We start from the raw sequence: 22,008 nt of genomic DNA on the forward strand, positions 1-22,008 counted from the left end.
ACAGAGCCACACACACACACAGAGCCACACACACACACAGAGCCACACACACACACACACACACACACAGAACCACACACACACACACAGCCACACACACACACAGCCACACGCACACACACACACACACAGACAGCCACACACACAGACAGCCACACACACAGACAGCCACACACACACACACACACACAGGGCCACAGACACACACACACACAGAGCCACACACACACACAGAGCCACAGGTCAGCTGGTGCGCTGGCGTCCGTGCCCTCGGCACCCACTCCCCCTCACCACACGCCCACCTCTGCCCAGTAATGCCCCAGGGAACAGAGGCAAGAAAAAACGATAACAACCATGGAAAAGAGGCAAGAAAAAAAACGATCACAACCAGGGAAGAGAGGCAAGAAAAAAAACGATCACAACCAGGGAAGAGAGGCAAGAAAAAACGATCACAACCAGGGAAGAGAGGCAAGAAAAGCAAGCACAACCAGGGAACATAGGCAAGAAAAACAATCACAACCAGGGAACATAGGCAAGAAAATACGTAGGCCATGTATACAGCAAATGTCAAATATATACTAGCCAGGAAGAACGTGCAGCACAAGGTAGATATACACTAGCCAGGCAGAATGTGCAGCGGAAAGTAAAAATACACTAGCCAGGCAGAATGTGCACCAGGAAGTAAAAATACACTAGTGAGACAGACTGTGCAGCAAGAGGTATAATAACACTAGCCAAGCAGAATGTGCAGCAAATTATAGATATACACTAGATAGACAGGATGTGCAGCAGGAGGTAAACATACACTGACCAGGCTGAATGTTCAGAAAATGGAAGCTATGCACGAACCAGGCAGGATGCGCAGCAAGGTGTACAATTACACTAGCCAGGCGGAATAGGCAGTAAATGGCAATATATACTAACCAGGAAGAATGCACAGCAAATAATACATATACATTAGCCAGGCAGAATGTGCAGCAGGAGGTAAAAACACACTAGCCAGGAAGACTGTGTAGAAAGGTTAATAATACAATAGGTGTGTAGACAGTGAAGCATAGAGAAAAAATACAGTAGTCAAGCAAAATAAGCAGGTAGTGGTAAAAATACACTCGCCGGGCACATTGGGCAACACTCATCAGGCAGAACGTAGTGCAAATGATAAATACACACTGGCCAGGCAGACTGCAACAAGAGTTAAACTAGGAGCACAGACTGTGCAACAAAGAGAAACAAGTTTCAGGTTACAGCTTAATAAAACACAACTAGCCATCCTCTGCAATTTTCGAAGATGGGGGCTACAACAAGGGTGGGTTACATATAAAAAGGAGCGAGAACTTCAGCACTGGTGTTGAATAGCCTCGGGTTATCTAACTTCGAAAGACAGACAAATAGGGCAGACTCACCAAATCTCCTTACCTTGGCGCCACCGCTCCGAATGAGAAGCCCCCTCCTCCTGTGGAGGTGCCTCCTGTGGTCGCCCCCAGGGTGGCAGTGGCGGTACCGGCCCCGAACGAGAAGCCGGTGGCCATTCTCCTGACTCAGCCAACGTACCACGCAGGGCAATCCAGGCTCATGCGGGCCACGAAAAGACAGGGGCAGCTGATGACTAGTCACAGTGTCAGGGCGCGTTTACATCCCAGCCTCGCAAGCTAGAGAGGTGAGGACTCTAAGAACAGTGCACAGCTTCGCAGCGAATAGGCGAGAGAGCAACGCTAGTCAAAGAAAGTGAAACTAAAAACACGAGTTTTCATAGGCGTGGCGTCCTCGCTATCAATGGCCCGACTTGATCCCGGCATGCATTGCGTGAAGCTGTGCACTATTCTTAAACAAGGAGATCAATCCTGTTCATTATTCAGTACCGGCAGCTCGAGTGTCCTCACTTCCAGGAACAAATGGTGTCTTTGTTGTAGAGGAGGGAGCCGTAGTTTCGATCCGACTGGAGGTGGTGGATTCGCAGAACATCAGAGTCGGAGGGCTCGGTGCTGCTGAAGAGCAGAGAGGCAGAGTCGGAGGGCTCTTGCCTGCTGAAGAACGTAGAGGCAGTCGAGGTAATGGACGTCGGAACTCAGGAGTTTGATTCCGGCCGGTAAGACACAAGGAAATAGACTTTAGCGGTTTGGGGGTGGATGTTGGGGTAAATAGGGGGATATCCCCAACCCGGGAGCTCCTCACTCGGCAGCCGCCAGTGCGACTATTTAGTTGTAGGGGTCTGTGTGTGTGTATGTGTGTGCATGTGTGTGTCTGTGTGTGTGCATGCATGAGTGTGGCTGTATGAGTGCGCACGCGATTGCGAGAAGCTGACTTGTTGTGAATGTGTTTAGGAGATGTGCATGGCGCCGGGCTGGACGTGCGCGTCCTGAGACCCCAATCGCCGCGCGTGCCCCGGTCTGTTTCTCTTGAGAGGCATTTCAACGACAATAGGTCTCGAGGACGAGACTTAATAAATGAGACAGTGGAAAAGGGTGATGGCTGCATTATGAAGAAGGTCCTGAAGCACCATGTAGGACGTGTTTTTTTTAGTTTGGAGTGCATCTACAAGACACCAATAATCCTCTATGCACTTTCTGCTCCTCCCTGAAGCAACAGAAGAAAATTAGGGAAAGAGTGGTAGTCGAAAACAGAAAGTTATGCCGAAGTAGAAGAGTGAAAACAAAACACTGATGGATAACGGCGTAACTGGTGGAGCCAGGGCTTTAAGTCTGGCATTCTGTTGCATGGAAACCACTGCTTTGTTTCACTGAGCATACTGCAGTGAAAAGGAGTAGTTTCTTACCTGTAACTCCAGTTCTGTAGTAGGGGTATCTCTGTTATAGTCATAATCTAGTGAATATTCCCGCCCAAGTGCGTGGACCCCGGAGCAATCAAAAATAATCTCTTAAACTGTGCTCAGTGCAGACCTGCATAGACACTTAAGAGAAAATTAAAGACAATAATGCAGCCTATACCTAAAAGGCTACACTGTCCAGTACTTCAACTAGAAATGCAAAAGATATTCCACCAACATCACATTTAACACAGTCTGTTACGTTTCACCCATAGAGAAACTTCCCCTTCACAAAATCCTAGGAATGATAGAGAGGAAGGGATGGACAGACAAGCCCCCGTAGGCTGCCATTTTATGTCTGGAAAAGGGATACCGTGCCTTTAAGGAACTCTCCAGAGACTCTTGGTATCCCATGATGCACAACAAACTCCTTTTACTTTCAGTTCCTTTTGAAGGTGTATAAAGTAAGGCCTGTAGCATACATTACAGTACCATTTTCTCCACCGGGGAGGAGGGCGGGCGCTTATGACTACAACAGAGATACCCCTACTACACAACTGGAGTTACAGGTAAGAAACTACTCCTTCTGTAGTAGGGGATCTCTGTGTATAGTCATAATCTAGTGAATAGAATGGAAAGCCCATCCCAACAATCTAACTGGCGGTGGAGAAAAAGACAACACCATTACTGTGCAAACAGATTTCTTAACGAAGACTGCCCAACCTTAGCATCTGCTCTGGCATCAGAGTCCAGACAGTAATGCTTAGGCAAGGTATGGACCGACTTCCATGTGGCAGCCTTGCAGATCTCTGCAATGGGAACATTACGTAGCAAAGCCGTTGTAGCCGCTTTGCCCCTGGTGGAATGAGCCTTAGGCTTACCTCCTAAGGTCTTATTAGCCTTCTGGTAACATAACTGGACACAGGACACAATCCACCTAGAGATGGACTGTTTCGCGGTAGCAAGACCAGTCCTGACCGACCCATAGCTAACAAACAGTTGGTCTGACCTACGAATGTCCTTGGTCTTATCCAGATAGAATTTCAAACCCCTTCTCACATCCAGGTAATGAAGAGATCTTTCCGCTGGAGTGGAAGGATTCTGGAAAAAGATAGGTAAAGTTATAGTCTGATTAACATGAAAATCAGAGATCACCTTAGGAAGGAACTTGGGGTGAGTACGCATCACAACCTTAGCAGTATGAAAATCAGTACAAGGTTCTTGACAACATAATGCCTGAATCTCACTCACCCTTCGGGCCGATGTAATGGCCACAAGGAAAGCCGCCTTCCACGATAAGTGCTGCAGTGAGGCCTTATGAATGGGTTCAAAAGGATCCTTCATCAATCTGGACAGCACCACATTCAATTCCCAGGAAGGCGAAGGACTCCGAACAGGAGGAAACACTTTCTTCAATCCTTACAAAACATCCTTAATGACAGGGACCTGGAAGTCTGTGAAGGACATTTCCTGTACGCAGTTAACGCTTCGAGGTGAACCTTAATAGATTAAACATTAAGGCCAGACTGAGCCAAAATGCAAGAGGTATGGAAGGACCACATCTTCCTTGCAGGTCGTCGGATCATGGTTCTTGGACGCACACCAGATACAGAACCTCTTCCACTTGTAGGCATAAGACGTCCTAGTGGAAGGCTGCTTAGCCTCCATGAGAATGTTCATAATATCCTCAGGCAGATTAAGGTTTCCATATTGCACTATTTCAGGAGCCATGCTGCCAAACTCAACGATGAGAGGTTGGGGTGCACCATCTGCCCCCGAACTTTGTGAGAAGGTCCGGCCGACACGGCAGTCGCATGTGAGGCTGAAGAGACCGGTGGAGCAGATCCTTGAACCACCACTGTCGAGGCCACTCCAGAGCAATGAGGATCATCCGCGCTCTGGACCGGGACAGCTTGACGAGCACCATCGGAATCAGGGGAATGGGTTGAAAAGCATACAACAAGCTGTTTGACCAGCTGATCCATAGCGCATTCCCCAGAGTCCCCAGTTGGTAATACCTGGAGGCGAAGTCTCGGCATTTTCTGTTTTCGGCGGTGGCGAACAGATCTACGTCTGGAGTGCCCCTCCTCCCGAAGATGCCTACTAGAACCTCGTTGTTCAGAACCCCTTCGTGGTTTTCTTGCACGAGCCTGCTGAGGGCGTCCGCCTGAGCATTCTGCACACCTGGCCGATGAGTGACCATTATGGTCAGTCCTCTGGCTAGCAGCCAGTGCCAGATCGCCTGCGCTTCCAGTGACAGAGTGCGCGATCTCGAGCCCCCCTGCTTGTTGAGATGATACATTGTGGTCGTATTGTCCGTCTGCACAAGCAAGGAGTTGGTCTGGAAGGACGGATGAAAAGCCTTCAGGGCCAAGTGAACCACTCTGAGTTCCAGGAAATTGATGTGGTACGTGGATTCCGCAGGGGACCACGTTCCCTGAATCTGTAGCTGGTCTGAATGCGCTCCTCAGCCGAGGAGAGACGCATCCGTGACAATAAGTCTGACTCGGAATGTCCTTGTGGAATGGAACCCCCTTGAGGATGTTCTCTGCTGAACACCACCATATCAGGGACTGTAGGGCGTGAAGGGACAGCCTGATCCTGTCGTCCCCGCTCCCTCGCCTCTGATCCCACTGGTCCTCCAGACATTCCTGCAGCAGCGTCATGTGGAGCCGTGGATGTGGCGTGAGGAAGATGCAAGAGGCCATCGACCCCAGTAGAGACGACACCGTCCTCACTGTCAGAGATGGAACAGGAATGAGAGCCTGAGCCTTCCGAAGGATCGATAAGCGTCGCTCCTCCGAAGGAGACACGCTTGCTGACAGCGTATTGATGGAGGCTCCAAAGTACTGTAGGCACTGGACAGGAATCGGGACAGACTTGGACATGTTTATGTGCAAACTCAGCTGGTTCAACAGAACGGCCATCCTGTTGAAATGCAATTGCGCTTCCTGGAAGGTGGAGGTTTTGATCAACCTGTCGTCTAGGTACAGGTAGACAAACACCTTGTTCTTCCTCAGGTGCGCTGCCACCACAGCCATGCATTTCGAAAAGGTCCTGGGTGCAGACTTTAGTCCAAACCGTAGTACAGTGTACTGTTAGTGATTAGTGCCAACTAGGAAGCGCAGGAACTTCCGGTGTTTCCGTGCAATGGGCACATGGAAGTACGCATCTTGCAGATCTATTGCGCAAAGCCAGTCTCCTCTTTGCAGCTTAGGATAAATCGGGCGCAAAAACAGCAACCATCTGTTTGCTTATCGCAAAACCAGAATGGGCTTGAACTCGTTCTGGTCCTTCTCTCGCACCCGAAAGCACCGTGAGGGAAGACCCTCTCTTAGAGACCGAGGGACGTCTTATCTCGCTTCTTCTTAACAGGGTAACGGCCTCCGCTCGGAACACGCGCAACTGGAACTGCGAGCGAACCAGTGGAATTGCTGGAGGAGGGAGGAGGGCTGACAAACGAAGACTGTCTTAGAACCGGCCGGCCTTTGTTCGCCGAGGAGCATAAAGCTCTCCCGCGTATCCACTGCGCACAATATACTTTTGAATTATTAAATGGCGGCCCGGGACCACAGACAAATTCTGGGAGAAAAAACGCCGCTAGAAAAGGCGGAAGGCCTTAAGCCGTTCTCCACGCTTCCCCAAACCTACAGCCTTCAAAAGTATCAGATTCAGACTTCATGCGGACCACTCCCTTCCCGCATGGCAGCCCAAGGGTTGCCCAATGAACGGGAGAGTAGACGCACACTGCTATGCCGCAGGCTGCAGAGATGTTCGACGAATAAGAGTATGGCAACGTAGGACAAACCCATGGCAATACCTGGGGGTCGCCAGGAGAGAAAACTCCGCTCCAACACCGATGATTAGATCTGAAACTATCAGGCCCTTTAGACTACCTCTTGTAAGGCTTCCCTCCTGTCTCTCGGCAGGGGAACCACAAATCGGTGAAGAAACACCCACACACAGGGATCTTACCACAACGGCCCTGCAACAGCGGCTCACAGCATGCTGTCTGCATGCCGTCACCCCTGTGACCAAGTCAGGAGTATGTTCGAAGCCAGAACCTCCTGGCCTGTGGGAGTGGACGAAAGTTAAGTACCGCCAACCAGTGACCAACCCGCTAGGAGGGATTTGTAAGAGTAGGAGAGCACCTCCCCATACTCATGGAAGATGCATCCCGGGCATCCATAACAGTGACGTCTGGACCTAACGGAAGACAGCGGAGCCCATGCGACCAATGCCCTAAAATGAGATCTCGTTCTAGGTCATCAAGGTTCCACGGGGGTTCGCAGACTGGGGGGGCCAAAGGCCCCTGAGGTGGTGGATGGGAGAGGGAACATCCCCGGTGGTCTCACCAGTGGTGGCAGAGCAGGAGACGACCTAGACGATGAGGAGGTATGCGAATGCTCAAAACTAAGCAAAAGGACCAACGTCCCTCGCTTACCAGTGGTAAGTAGCCACAGACTCCCCATCAGAAGGGTTCCATGACGCTGATCAACTGCTCAGCGTCGAGAGTGGACATTGCCGGGAACATAAAAGTCCCCTCCTACGATGAGAGGCTCACCACGGAGCGAGGCCTGGAACAAGACCCAGGAGTCAAGTGCCGGCAATGACTCCGCGGCGGTAACCCATGACGTCGACCTCACTACGACGTCACCATCACTAAGACATTGACTGTCTCTACGACATTGACCAGCACCCCGATGTCAAAACGTCACTACAGTGTCAAACTCTCTTCACTGCGACATCAAGCAGCACTGTACCGAGATGCGGAGCATCACTGCTCCTCGACGTCGAGCACCACTGCCTCTTCGACGTCGAGCATGACTGTACTTCGACGTCAAGGCACTCCATGACGTCGAGGCACTCCATGACGTCGAGGCACTCCATGACGTCGAGGCACTCCATGACGTCGAGGCACTCCATGACGTCGAGGCACTCCATGACGTCGAGGCACTCCATGACGTCGGGCACTCCATGACGTCGAGGCACTCCATGACGTCGAGGCACCCCATGACGTCGAGGCACCCCATGACGTCGAGGCACTCCATGACGTCGAGGCACTCCATGACGTCGAGGCACTCCATGACATCGAGGCACTCCATGATGTCGAGCACTCCATGATGTCGATGTTGAACCTCACGACGATGTCGATCATCCTCACAACGTCGAGGTCCTCCAAGTCTACTCCTAGACGTCGACCTTCAATGTCACGTCGACCAGAGTCCTGGGTTGACGGAGAGTATCCCTGCTCTCGACGTCGCCGTCCTCAACGCTGACCGGAACCGAGTCATAGTTCAGACGCGCTCATACTGGGGAGAACCCCAGAGGTCACAGTATGGGACTCAGTAGAGGACCTACCCTCTCCTTAACCAGAGGCTGAAGATGCCTTCAAACTCCCCTGCTCCAAACCTGGGAGCCAAAGTTTCCTGGAAAAGAAGTTACAGAGAAGACAGGTGTCAAAAGACACAGGCAAGCACAGAATACAAACCCTGTGAGCTTCAACTTTGGTCTTTAATTCAACTGCAGACAAAGCACTTGTCAGATAGAAATAGTATAAAGACAAGAAGACTGCAGAAATTCTGCCAAAAAAACACAGCAGAATGTAGATAAAGGCCAAAGACGTCGAGTGAAGCTGCAAAAATTCAAAAATAATCACAAATATTGAATCAAAAAAGCTCAAAAATGAAGAGCTAATGCTCCAGGGTCCTGCTAGCAGGAGCCGGAAAAAAGAACTGAAAGTAAAAGGAGTTTGCTGTGCATCATGGGATACCGAGGGTCTCTCGAGAGTTCCTTAAAGGCACAATATCCCTTTTCCAGACATATAATGGCAGCCTATGGGGGCTTGTCTGTCCATCCCTTCCTCTCTATCATTCCAAGGATTTTGTGAAGGGGAAGTTTCTCTATGGGTGAAACTTAACAGACTGTGTTAAATGTGATGTTGGTGGAATATCCTTTGCATTTCTAGTTGAAGTACTGGACAGTGTAGCCTTTTAGGTATAGGCTGCATTATTGTCTTTAATTTTCTCTTAAGTGTCTATGCAGGTCTGCACTGAGGACAGCTTAAGAGATTATTTTTGATTGCTCCAGGGTCCACGCACATGGGCGGTACTATTCACTAGATTATGACTATACACAGAGATCCCCTACTACAGAAGTCCTACTACTGTCAAACTGAAATGCCTTAAAAGTGTGTCATGGAACCCTTTCCATGGTAGTTGTCTGATATTGTAATAATTCTGTGATCTAAATATTATGCCGGAGAACATGGCAAAACATTGTGTTAAAAGTACGACAGTAAACACATTAAAACGGTGTACCTTTTCATTCAATATATATTTTTTGTGGCCTGTACACAAGGTATGATTCCGGTTAAAGATATTGGCAAGTTAAGCAATGTACTCACTGCCAGAGAGTACTCCACTCTGATATGGCCACAGTTTAAGATGGATGGTGTTACTGGAGGAATTTTCAGGGGTTTTCCATTCCAACTGTCAGTACTTCCAGAAGCAATGTGATTTCCGCGCACATTAGCAAGAATTTGTCGAAAGGTCTTGGTTGTTCCATTTGACACGTAAGTCTGTATCTGGAAAATAGCTGCTTTTGGCACAATAAGACGAGAAGAGCAATTTTCAATTTCTGCATAAATTCGAATTGCTTCACCTGTGCACAAAAAAAAGGTCGCTGTCAGTATTGCCGATTGTGAATAACATTTAAAAATATTCATGAAAATGAAAGATGTAAATAATACAATCATACACAAACAACATTTGCAATGTAATAGGTAATGGGCTGCGCTTGCTGAACAGATGGATATCTACCTCAGGAGTATTACCTTGTCGACTCCCTTTCACAATCTCCTTTTAGACTGGCAATACATTGAAGCGTGTTAATTTCACTACTCGTTTTCAGTGCATACCTCAGCCGGTTACCAGACATTATATAGTCCTTCAACCCAAGATCTACAACTGCGCTGAAGATGCTCCGAGTATAACAGGAAACCTATAGGGACCTACACCTCTCTGAGCTCCTGACTATCTGAGGTGAACGAATCATAGGACATTATTGAGTCCAGTCTCTCTCCTATTTCTCAAGTGAATCAATTCACTAGACAAGCATACTACACCGCACCACTCACCCACTAACAAATCCCTCATCTTTATTTCTCCCATAAGTTCTACTCTGCCATCACCTAATCATGTCTCCTCTTGACTATGCAAACTGACTTTACCAGGGAGCCCAACACTTAATGCCCCAAAGACTGCGATAATAATTCAAAATGCTGCAAAAGGTCAAATAGTACATTTACATCCAGCCCCCAGACACTATCAATAGCTTCCAGCTGTCAGAAGCTGAACAACTTTTCAAGCATTAACAGATGCACCAGTGGAACCTGCTTCTCCGTATAAGGCAGCAGAATCTAGGAACTCCCACCAAACACAAGAAACATATACGGTTCTACTATATTTGAGTGATAAAGGCAAATCTTCATGTAAGATGAAGACCAAAATTATCCTTATCTGCTTTTTATCTAAGCATTTTAATTATGAACCTGAACCCGGCAAGATCGCTTTAAAAACTTTAACAGCTAAACAGAAGTCCAACCTTGCTAATGCGCCAAAGCACTCTGGTGTTTTGTGCTCAGAAGAACCAGTTGGTACCAAGGGCATGAATTTCATTCAGCCCTTTACGCTTACCTCCTGCATATACCATCTATCATCATAGAATGCAGAGAATGCTGAGACTGCTCATCACACCATCACCCTCTAGTTTCATGCCAATGCATAACAAGCCAGCCAGGATTAGACGTTTGGTTGAAGTCCTTTCAATTAAAATGCAACCAATTTAGGTCCCTTTGAGGGTAGAGCCTTATGGGGGGCACGTGGCTACAATAATCTGAATAGCTTAATTAAAACCCTGCAAGACTGTTTGACCTAACTTCTGGATAGAACAGTGGGCCTCTTGCTCAGTGAGCTTGTCAACTGCAGTAATTTTTCCCATATTAAGAGGTAGCTATCCTAGCGTCATATTTGTGCTGTTAGCATCTCAGAAGTCAACAGCCTGCACACCACAGATGCATACAACAAAATAGCCACTATGAAAACAGTAACGACCAAAACTCTATAGTTATATTTGTATATTATATGATAGCAAGCATATTTTTTGCAGGTTCCACCTTTTCCTTGAACCAAGGTATAAGACATTTGAAAGATCCCACAAAAGACTTTTGCCTATCACAAAGCACAGCAGCTGCAATTGACAGTTTAAATATTTGTTTAAGGAATATGAAACCAATATCTATTGTGAGTGTACGAACGAAATCCTGCTTGTGCCACACAAACATTCTACTACAATCCAAGCATGCTGGAGCCTGAGCATTGCTCTCGTTATCACAGTCCCTATAATTAATACCAGTCTCAGAACGAGAACAGAACTAATGTTTCTGTAAATAATACAACAGCTGTAATTGTAGTCTCCAGGTCCTTTCCCAGTCTCTGTATTAACAAACGAACTTAGCCCAGAACAGAATGGGACATCAAGCTCTCCAAATCTCAGTTTTGTAGGGTAAATTAAGCTCCAATGGCAGGCAGTGCATCTAAGTGTGCCGCTGCTTCTGTCATAGCGATGCAAAGTTGGAGGATAGTAGCACACCAAGGTGGCGTTAAAGAAACAACATTTAGAGTGGACAACTTTTTTTTATTTTTTATTGAGAGTTCATAAAAGACGAATAAACATTACAAGACACATTTGTAGTAGAATTATTACAGTACAGGACATATAAATACAAAAACGCGTTCAAATTTCATCAGTTCAAAGCTTAATTATAAAGTGCAATGTGTGTGGATAAAGACAGTCTAGCAGACTAATATTAAGAAGATGTGGTTAAAATTAGATAACATCAGAGAACAAACTAGGATTCAAACAAGCTCCAACATTTCTCATATTTCTTAAGGGCCCCTGAAATCAGTGCATATTTTCTTTCCCTGCCCTGGGTTCGTAATCATTTTGCCTTTCATGCCTGAAAGGTTGGTACAAGAACTGTTTTCCAGGACTGCAATATAAGGGATTTAGCTATTAAAGAAGCTATAAAAAGGGACTCATCTTATGGAGTGTGGCTCGGGGAGCAGCCTAGGACAGGAATTAAGTCATCGAGTATTATAGTGGTTTTGAGCTCGATAGAAAGATATTTTTCTATTTCCTTCCAGAATAACTGAATTTTTGAGCACTCCCAGACAATATGCTTCCAGGTGCCTTTTTCTTCACACCGGAAGCATTTGTCGGCGACTTGGGGGAAGATACTGTGAAGAAAAGAGGGGGTCTGTAAATTAACCATTTATTATAAAATGGCATGCGTTTAAAATTAGCCCCCCGGAATATGGTTTTATTAAATTTATTTATCTTATCCCATACCTGCTGGCTAATTACAATATCGTCCCTCTTTTTCCACCTCTCAATAATCTTCTTGGAGGATTCCTGCCCTTTATTTTCTTTTAGTATTTTACTCCAAATACTCATCTTTTTTAGTATTTGATTATTCAAAGCTGTAGAAATATTTTCTTTTTGAAATAAATTTCCTATATCAAGCTCTTTGAGTTTTGGATTAAGCATAAGAAAAGACCAGTTCAAAATTGTATAAGAGTGATGTATCTGTCTAGAAATTACATCCCAGGATTTCCACCTATTACCCATCAGGAAGTCTTCAATTTTCTCGAAGCCATTCTCCTTCCAAAGATTTATTATATTATTGTCCATGCAGCCCTCTTCTCCTAAACTGAGATTGATTACATTTGTTGTATTACTTATTTTAGGGATACAATAGAATTTCAAAAACTGAGTTTTCAGTTTAAAAATCCACTGTAGGGACTTATAGCGGACTTTCTTTGGATCTTTCGTAATTCTAACCGGGTCAGTGATTTTTGATTCTAACAACATTTTCTTCATAAAAAAATTGTCTGCCTGGTAAGTTTCTAAAAAAAAAAACCTAAATCTATGGTGTGCAAAAGACGCAAAGTAATATTCTCTAATATTTGGAAGGGACAGCCCTCCTTGTGCGGATGGTAGATATAAAGTGCTGAGTGCAAGCCTGGGAGATTTTTTTGCCCAGTGAAAAGAGGAAATCAATGCATCTACTTTTTCTAAAATAGGAGACCTGGATTGCACTGGGTACGGCACTAAAGAGGAAATTAAAAAGAGGTAAAACTGACATGCGTACTAACGCTGCCCGTCCCATTAGAGACAAGGGTAATAAATTCCAACGATCTAAAAGCGACCCCACCTTTTTTAATAGAGGTAGAAAGTTAAGCGAGTACAGATCATCCAAATTATCCGATATAAATATTCCCAGATATCTCTTTGGGCATGTATTGTATATCTGCCTGAATTCCGGTACTAAAGTGTCTACAGTGCAGTTGGCTAAGATAATTTCCGTTTTGTTGACTATAATCTTGTAGCCCCCTAATTTTTGGAAGTCAGAGAAAATTTTTTAAATCTTCAATTGACTTGAGGGTTTGGACTCTAAAAAAAGGGCAATATCATCCGCGTATAATTTTATATTTGTCATTCCAACTACTGGGGCAGTCTCGGTCCTTATATCCCTAATTGCAATCGCCAAAGGTTCAATAAATAACGTGAATAAAATTGGCGACAGGGGGCATCCTTGTCGCGTGCCTCTAGTGACCTGACATGTCCCAATATTTGTATTATTAATGCTAATCTGTGCCCTAGAATTCATGTAAAGTTGTTGTAAAAGAGAGATAAAAACAATCGGGAAATTAAAACTGTGCAAAATAGCAAAAAGGCAGTCCCAAGACACTAGATCGAAGGCTTTCTCCGCGGCTAAAAGCCAGATTTGAGCCTTCACCTTGTTAGTCTTAAAATAATCTAGTGCCTCCAATAAAAATGTTGTATTTGAATGGAGATGCCTGCCTGCAATAAAACCACACTGATCATGAGCTACCAGAGACCCTACTATTTTGTTTAATTGGTTTGCTAAAAGTTTTGTAAAAATGTTATAGTCTAAGGCTTATTGGTCTGTACGAATTTATATTTTCCTTGTCCTTTCGTTTTTTTAAAATACTAACCACCACCGCTGAATGGAAAGAGTCCGGTGGAGGTCCTCCTTGAAGTAGGTAGTTGACTAGTAGCAGAAGTTCTTTACGCAGGGTTCCTCCAAATTTTTTTAAAAATTCAATAGGAAGACCATCATCACCATTGGCCTTACCATTGGGGAAGGAGCCTATCACCTCATCTAGTTCTAACAATGAGAAGTCCTGTATGAGGCATTTCTTGCCCTCAGCATCTAATTTAGGTATTGAGAGTGGCTCTACAAATTCCCCAATGGAATCGGATGTAGCTCCTTCAGTTGCTTGATAGACTCCCTCGTAGTGTTTCCAAAACAACTCACCAATGGAGGCAGTGGTCTTCGCATGTAATTTAGTGATGGGGTCAGTTAGTTGGTCTATCCTATTTCGGGCCTGCTTTTCTTTGGCTTGCCAGGCCAAGAGCTTCCCTGTGTATTCCCTCTCCTCATATATCTTTTGGGCATAGAGCTTGCTATTAGTCTCACTTAAGTCATATTAAAAATCCTTCATTCTGCACTTTGCCTCAGAGAGCTTTTGCCAGAGAGCGTTGATCTAACCCTGTAGTGTTCTTGGGTTGCCTGCGTAAGTTCAATTTGTAGCTTGGTTTTCTCCTCCCTTCTTGCCTTCTGCTTTGGTATTTCTTTAGACGTAATTAACCCCCGCAGAGTGGCCTTAAATGCGTCCCAGGTCGTATTTAATGGTGCTGTACCTCTATTCCAGTATTGGCAACTTGAAGCGGGGGTTTGGGAGAATAAGGAGCACAGTATTGCATTCATGATGATATCTTCTACTATAGGGCATATTGCACTTTCTCCAAAAGAAGATGCTGCCACCTGCTCATTAGATATGTTTTGGCTGAAAGTAACACGTTTTTATCAAGTGACTAGGTTCCAAAGACTGCACTGGGATAAGACAAAAACTGTTCTAAATGTTATTGTTTGTAACATTAGGCTCCAACTGTTAGACCTTGGCCTTCCAGAAGTGTTGTGTTTTATTTTTAACAGCACCCGCTCATTTTGGGGACCAAGGAAAATATCGGCCTAAGTATTCAAGGTGACAGAGGTATATAAACATTAAGCAGGGCAGAAAGCACCCAGGAGGTTCCTGCAGCTCGTGCCTCAACGGAGCACGTTTGCTGCTCTCACTCTGCCCAGCATGGTTTGCTGCTGACCCAGGAGACGACGCAGAGCAAAGGGACAGAGAGCATTTTCTGCAGCATGTGCCGGCCGATGCAGAAGTGCCATGCAAATATCAATATACCAATACCAATATAATTTGGCGCTAGGAATTAATGAGCAACCTGACAAAGGTGGCAATTGTGAAAAGGGGCAAGCAGATCAACACCAGACATGAGAGCCTTGCAGTTTTAGCAATATGCACATGGTCATGCCGCCTAATGGCGGGACAGGCTAATGGCATGAGGCAGCGAATGGAGTCACAGGCGTTGCTCCTTTAATTCCCTAGAATGGGTTGTTCGATGTTGTATGACTTGAGAGAATGGCAAACTGTAGGCGCTCCTTGGGGCTTTTCCTCTCTCATGATTTCTCATTACAGAAATAAAGCAGAACTAGTTGAGTAGGTTGGCATACAAACCCTTTGACGCTGACTGATAAAGAACTACTTCGGCGGGCGAGTCACCAAATTAATGCAAACTAATTGTGACAAATGTTGATTTCTAGAATATGCTGTGCCCTGATCTAATATTGAATGGACAGCCCACCTCCACCACTGAATGACGGGTGCTCTCAGCAAATAGCTGAATAGGGCTAACCAAAAGCCCCTTTCTGTAAGCACATGTGCATGTTGTGTGCTGTATGTGGTGTTTAACCATTTTATGGGTGCACTGATTTAACAAGGGCTCCTGTCAGACAACTAAATCTGTAGTTATTAAGACCTACAATGTTGGAAATCTAGCAAGTTCGTACACAAAAAGACATGCTAGTAACATTTTATTTGTAAACCACTTGTGACATGAAATATATTTTTTCACTACTGTGTGACGCACCTAAAGCATAACATGCATAATAATAAAGCACTATAAGATATATAAGAGAAAATAAAAAATATGGACAGTGATAACTGAGAACTCACCATTGCAGTATCCTTTTCGCTCTATTTTGGCATTCAGAGAAATGGGACCAGATGCAAAAAATAAACATCCAACCATCTTTTCCTTGCATTTTGATATCGGAGCCTACAGAAGTGGGTAAGAACAAAAAGAAAATAGCCTGAATTCAGGTTTAATGTGCTATTGTCCACAAATAACAGGAATTAAGTTTTGATAAACCAAATTCAAGGGTCCTATACAGCATTTACACTATGTAAAACAAGAAACGCTTGTCAGTCTTACTTGCCAAGAAAAACGTTAAAGAATTTAAGACAGTTTCAAATGTTTGTTTTAAGAAACTAAAACTTTCACCTCCTTTTGTATGAACATTTTCTGAAAAAACTGTCTGCAGAAGATTATAAAACGCTTTGAGTAAGTTGATTATATTTAAATCATTGAGCATTTCTTCAGCTTTCAATTAGTTTTAGTGTACAATTCATTTCAATGTAATTGATCTGTGCATTTTCAGAGTCTCATCTAGTGATAAACATGTCACCTTAAAAGCATCTTAAAAAAACCTCGACAAGACTGTAGCAGACTATGCTAAGATATGCAGTATTTAGTTACGATAATACATCTGCACATTCAATTTAGTCTCGAAGATAAGCATAAAAGCATAAGGAAGGTCAGGCGTACAACAACCATTGGGCTGAAAGAGCTTCAAACTCCCCACCTCTTCCCTTGAGTGGTGCAGGCGTACTTTTGGCTACTCTGGGTTATGCATGGAATGCAGAGTTCTGACCAAATTCTGCCACCCGCCACATGGCAGAGATTCTCTCAAATGCGGCTCGCCATTACAAGCGAGATTTGGCTTCCCCTGGTGGGATTTTAGGTCGCTAGGAGGGCACCCAGTGAGATATCCCAAACGTGGGCGGTCACGACCATTCAGAGTCAAAAAGCTGCCACTTGAGTAGAATATCTTCTCGAGTGGCAGCATAATCAACTTGAGAAGCAGCCCCACTGATGCGCTGTATAGTGCTGTTCCCGCTGATTTTTCAGCGTGGAACGAGCGCCCAGTGCTAAAAATCAGCACAACATGCCAAATTCTGCCTGTTCACGGACTCTCAGAGTTTTAATTTTCTGTCCACCCCTAATCACAGGAATTGCTCCTTTTGCAGAGAAAGGAGGGGAGAGGTGAATTTAAAGTGAAACAAATGCGGATACAACTGGTTCGTGAATAGCAATTTATGGAAAAATCCACTGTAGGCCTTTTTTCTAAATTTCACTCACGACTCTGTTGGGTTTAATAAACATGTTGCAATTAAGTGTATTGCTTGGAAATCATTTTGATGCAATATATGCAGAGTCACTGGAATTATGCGGCAGGTGAGAGCCAAATTATATGGAAGGGTTTAGTAAATAACGCAGCATGAAAAGGCAAATTATGCAGCTTAATGAGGCAATTTTTTTTTATTTGTCATTTTTAGGTCTCGCCTATTCAGCGCGCATGCACTGAATAGGAAAGAGACCTTTAGCCATCGGCACAGCTGTCCCTGCAAAAACGTGCATGAGTTGCATTGCTTCCAATGGCATCGCATGCACGTCTGACTATTCACTTGCGGGAGCGAGCAGCTGGCGCCATATGGTGGCAATTAACGCGCCTTGCCCCTCGCTCCCGCAAGGGAATCACGCTGGCCCCCTCTTCTCTCCCCCCTCCCGCCGCACGAGGCACGTGTGCGCGCACTTGCTTGTGCTTGTTGAATAGGGATGCGTCGGTATGGGGTACGGTTAACGGTTGCTTGCACGATTGCGCTTTCAGTTAAAACGCTGTTTTTGCCCCAGTAGTTCCAAAGTGTTCACACACCTAAAGGTTTACCGCAAGCGGTTAGACTTGAGGAAAAGTGTCCTTCTTGTCTGCATTTATTTTGTGTCAGAACTCCATTCTTTTTGCATTGCCATTTCGTGTCAAACACCTCTGCACGGCCCTCCTGGTCGTTTCTGCTGATGTCTGATGAAATTCCAACTGTCACGACCACCCTGCCCTTCCTGCTCCTTGTGGTTGAGCCAATTTCGAAAAAGGGAACAAAGAATTGGCCTCACCACCCTCGGACTGAACTCCTGCGTGCATCCATCCTGTTTTGCAAGACTTGGTCAAGACACCATCCCAGAACTTGTTTCTTTCACATATCCTGTTGTTCAAGATCTGTCTGTTCTCTCACATACATATCCTGTTTTGCAAGACCTGTCCGTAATCTTTTGAACCATCTGTTGCAGCCCCCGTCCTGCCTGAACAAAGAATATTGTAACTGCATTTTGACTCCGGGGCGCCAGGCCCCCACCCAAACTGGTTTCTTAAGGTGGCAAATGTGTATATAAGGCATGTAAGCTGCGGAGTGAAGCAGCAGCCTCCTCGGACGAGCTTTGGACTCTGTTCCATAGCCCGGGCTATTCGAATAAAACTTGGTTCCTTCTGCAGACGAAGGCCCCTGTGTCTCCTTTTTCTATATAAGGATGGTATGGAAGACTTGGGCGGTTACCCCACCGCCGAGACCCAGTAAGTGGGTAAAAACAGTTCTTCAGACTCTAGTGAACTTAAGTCACCACACCGTGCTGCGTCTACAGTTCCTAAATGATGAAAGCCAGGGCCCTAAACTACGGCGCCATTGCCTGCTTCCGCAGAGCTCAAATATTCTAAGCAGTCGGGGGGTTCTGGGTGAGGACAGGACGTGAATCTACAACCTTAGCAACCTTGGCAAGTGCCAACTGCATACAAGCCACAGGCATTCGCCCGACCAAAAAGTCCCATGTTGACACCGCACGTATTAAGCACTTAGAAGAAAGGCTTTTCCATTTTTGCTCGTTTGTACGGGGCGAACTTGGCCCAAGGGCATTTGATCACCATCTTAAATTACACAGGGGCAGGTTCATTTTTGAGGGACGAGGAGATTAAGAGATTTGCACAGAATCTCAGGTTGAGGCGACGCCGGGACTCATAATGATTCTCCATTACCGGAGTCAGTAGCTGCTGCCTCTAGACCACATCCCCTCCCACGTTTTGAAGTCTCTGCTGATAAGTGCTCGGTAAAAAAGAACACACAATACTATCATGTAGCCTTCAAGCAGGCGGCCGCGAAGAAAACCAAAACATGGCGTCGCTTCCTCGGCTTGGCCCGAGTTGCGTTTTGTTCCGAAAGCACAGCGCTTCAGAGGGTCAGATTAATTAAGCCCAATGGCAGCTGCAGTGCAACGTGAGACGCTGCTTGCCACAGTTCTCACAACTCCAGGCCAATTACCTGCAGCATTTCGTTTACCACGCAAGCAGTAGCCACCCACATGAAGGTGCGACCCCGCCACTGGTCCAAGGATGAATGTTAAAAGGAGGTGCGGCTGCGAGAGAGAGCACCTACTGCCTCTGCCTGGGATGAGCCCCGCAGAGACGCTTGTCACTCACAACCCTGCAGATGCCAACCTGCAGCTAAAGAAGGAGGCGAGGGGGCCGTTGCTGGCACCTCTCTAAACCTGCAACGCTCCTGTGCCCTGACAGCAGCACCCCATCGAGCACAGGAAACCCCCCAAAGGCAGGCATCGAATGAACAACTGTGTTACATTTCTCACAGTGTTTTTAGTGGCCACAATTGAGAACTCCGGGGTCGAGGCAGAAGGCAGGAGGGCGTTTCTCACAGTGCCTGTCCTTTGGTCAAAAAGATATTCAGAATACAGCCTCATCCAGTCATTGGCCTCTCTGTAGAGTCCAGATAGCACGGTCCAGTATTACAATTTTAATTGTATTTTGTGCAAATGTGTATAAAGTAGGAAGAAAACAGCTGTCAAAATATTTACAAGGTGAAACTAAACAAAACAAAAAAGTAGTGCTTACAGATGAGTGAGTGTTTTGTGTGTTTCAGGTGGTGAGGAGATGCGAGGAAGTGCACATTGGTGGGCTGAGACACTATCGGAAAGACAAAGAATTGAGATTTGATGTTTAATCCATGCCTTTAATTACACACCCCTTTTAGAGAGCCCTGCTTAATTCATCCCACTTAACACTCTGACACCAAGTGTAGATGGCCTACTTTAATACCGGAGATCAAAAAAAGAAGACCTTTCAATCCATATGTTTTCTCATTGTAAAGATGTACACTGCATGGCACCCACGCAGATCTCAGGTTTACTCGTTTAAAGTTGAGAGGGGAAATAAATGAGGGGCCACATCTCCAACTTTCCCCTTCGCTCCCCATCAGACTACCGAACTGCCCTGGGCTCAAACCCTTTGTAAAATCATCGGCCACGGTATGGCAAGGATTTCAGCTACATTTTTTTCAGACCATTTTGAGTCAAACAGCTACCTTTCGAAAGTAATGAACTTGTGGGATTTCTAATGTTTTGCAAAGATGCCCAGGCTCTTCTCAGATGGCCGCAGATTCTAGACACACCACTCACTGTCTGAGATGTGGCATCAGCACCAGGCACTGTGGAGAGGATGTAAAACTACAACTATCTGAGAGCTCAGAAAGCAAACAGTCAAAAGCCCACATCTCCCATCAATGGGCTCAAGTCCCAACAGTTATCACTGCGAGGCCATTACCAAGGAGAGGCACTGCCCAGACTAGAGAAGCAAAGGACAGCAGACAGTTATCAACACGAAATGTGTTCAGTGGAGGAAGATGTAACATTCAAGTTGACTCGCCTTCTTTATGAGACATTGGTGGTTAACCAACCTACTTACTCGGCTTCAATGCTACCTAAAGTAGAGAGCTGTTGCACAACTAGGAGCAAGCACCTGGCTAGAACTGTGTTCCTTGCATAAAAATACATCAAACCCTGGGCCAGGCTTTATCCGCAGCCACGATAAGGCTGTGAACGCTATACCATCCTCACTCAGGCTAGTCACTTCTCTTTTACTTTATACGGACCCTTTAGTTTTAGTAGGATTGTGGCTAAATTTTGTTTAAAAATTAATGGCTTGCTATTATAAGATTTTCTATAATCGTGCAGCCTAGACGTTGAACCCACCTATTGTATTTTACTATGTTATTTCAGGTTGTATATTGCTTTGTTAGCTGCCAAGGTTTGTGCTATATCAAATACATACCAATATTCACTCTGCCCTAAGCTAAACAACCCTAAATTCTATTAATACACCAACAGCCCATAACAAAGATGAAGTCATCCATGACTTTCAATGATATCACCAGCAGGGGCATCAGAAACATCCCAAACCACATAACTCATGGCGTTAAACAAAATATTGGGCTGGCATCACTGCAGCAAAAAGTGGGACAATATTTAGCTAGGTGGGTACAAGAAAAGAGTACACTTTACTCTCGCTGCCATTTCATGTCCACAATTCCAAAAGTACTGCTGACCTGCTCGTTCGATTTCAGTGCACGCTTATCGAAAAAATTGTCTAACCTGGGCATCGATCAACTTGTGGTTCTCCCATTTGAGAAGTCAGTTTTTAAAAGGTGATGCTTGAATGCGCCTGCATTTATTCCTAGTTGAGTTGAGTTAAAATGACAAGTAGGAGACATTTATAGAGCAAATAAAGAAATGTAACTCTGTCAGTATGGTTCAGATATCCATTGCACCAATCAATCAATCAATCAGAGTACTTGTAAAGCGTGCTACTTACCCGTGAGGGTCTCAAGGGGCTATGGGGAGGGGGGGGGGGGGAGGGTGCTGCTACTGCTCGAAGAGCCAGGTCTTGAGGAGTCTTCTGAAGGCGAGTAGGTCTTGGGTCTGCCGTATTTGGGTAGGGAGGGTGTTCCAGGTCTTGGCGGCAAGGTAGGAGAAGGATCTGCCGCCGGAGGTCGTTCGTTGGATGCGGGGGACAGCGGAGAGGGTGAGGCTGGCGGAGCGGAGCTGGTGGGTGGGGGTGTAGAAGCTGAGTCTGCTGCTCAGGTAGGCTGGTCCGGCGTTGTGGAGTGCTTTGCGTGCATGGGTGAGGAGCTTGAAGGTGATCCTCTTGTCAGCGGGGAGCCAGTGTAGGTCTCTTGGTTTGGCTTGGTAGTTTGGTTTGCCCTGTTCCCATCATGCACTGGGACAGGAACAGACTAATTTGCATGTAGCCAGGTTCTGAGCTGGGATGGTGCAGTGAGCTAAAAAACGGTGATGGA

At 45.7% G+C, this 22,008-nt stretch overlaps 1 protein-coding gene across 3 annotated transcripts in view; it reads right to left on the reverse strand.

Moving 5' to 3' along the window:
- ARRDC4 (arrestin domain containing 4) overlaps positions 1 to 22,008 on the reverse strand; it is a 200,717-nt gene that overhangs the window by 85,953 nt on the left and 92,756 nt on the right. For all 3 annotated transcript variants that reach the window (XM_086958080.1, XM_086958081.1, XM_086958082.1), the window contains exons 4-5: positions 15,937 to 16,039; positions 9,171 to 9,427 (exon numbers count right to left, since the gene is read on the reverse strand). In XM_086958080.1, the coding sequence (XP_086814206.1) occupies positions 9,171 to 9,427; positions 15,937 to 16,039 (360 nt within the window). The remainder of the gene's footprint in view (positions 1 to 9,170; positions 9,428 to 15,936; positions 16,040 to 22,008) is intronic.

The sequence above is a fragment of the Lissotriton vulgaris genome, chromosome 2_1 (genome assembly GCF_964263255.1).
Source record: "Lissotriton vulgaris chromosome 2_1, aLisVul1.2, whole genome shotgun sequence".
Lineage (NCBI taxonomy): Eukaryota > Metazoa > Chordata > Amphibia > Caudata > Salamandridae > Lissotriton > Lissotriton vulgaris.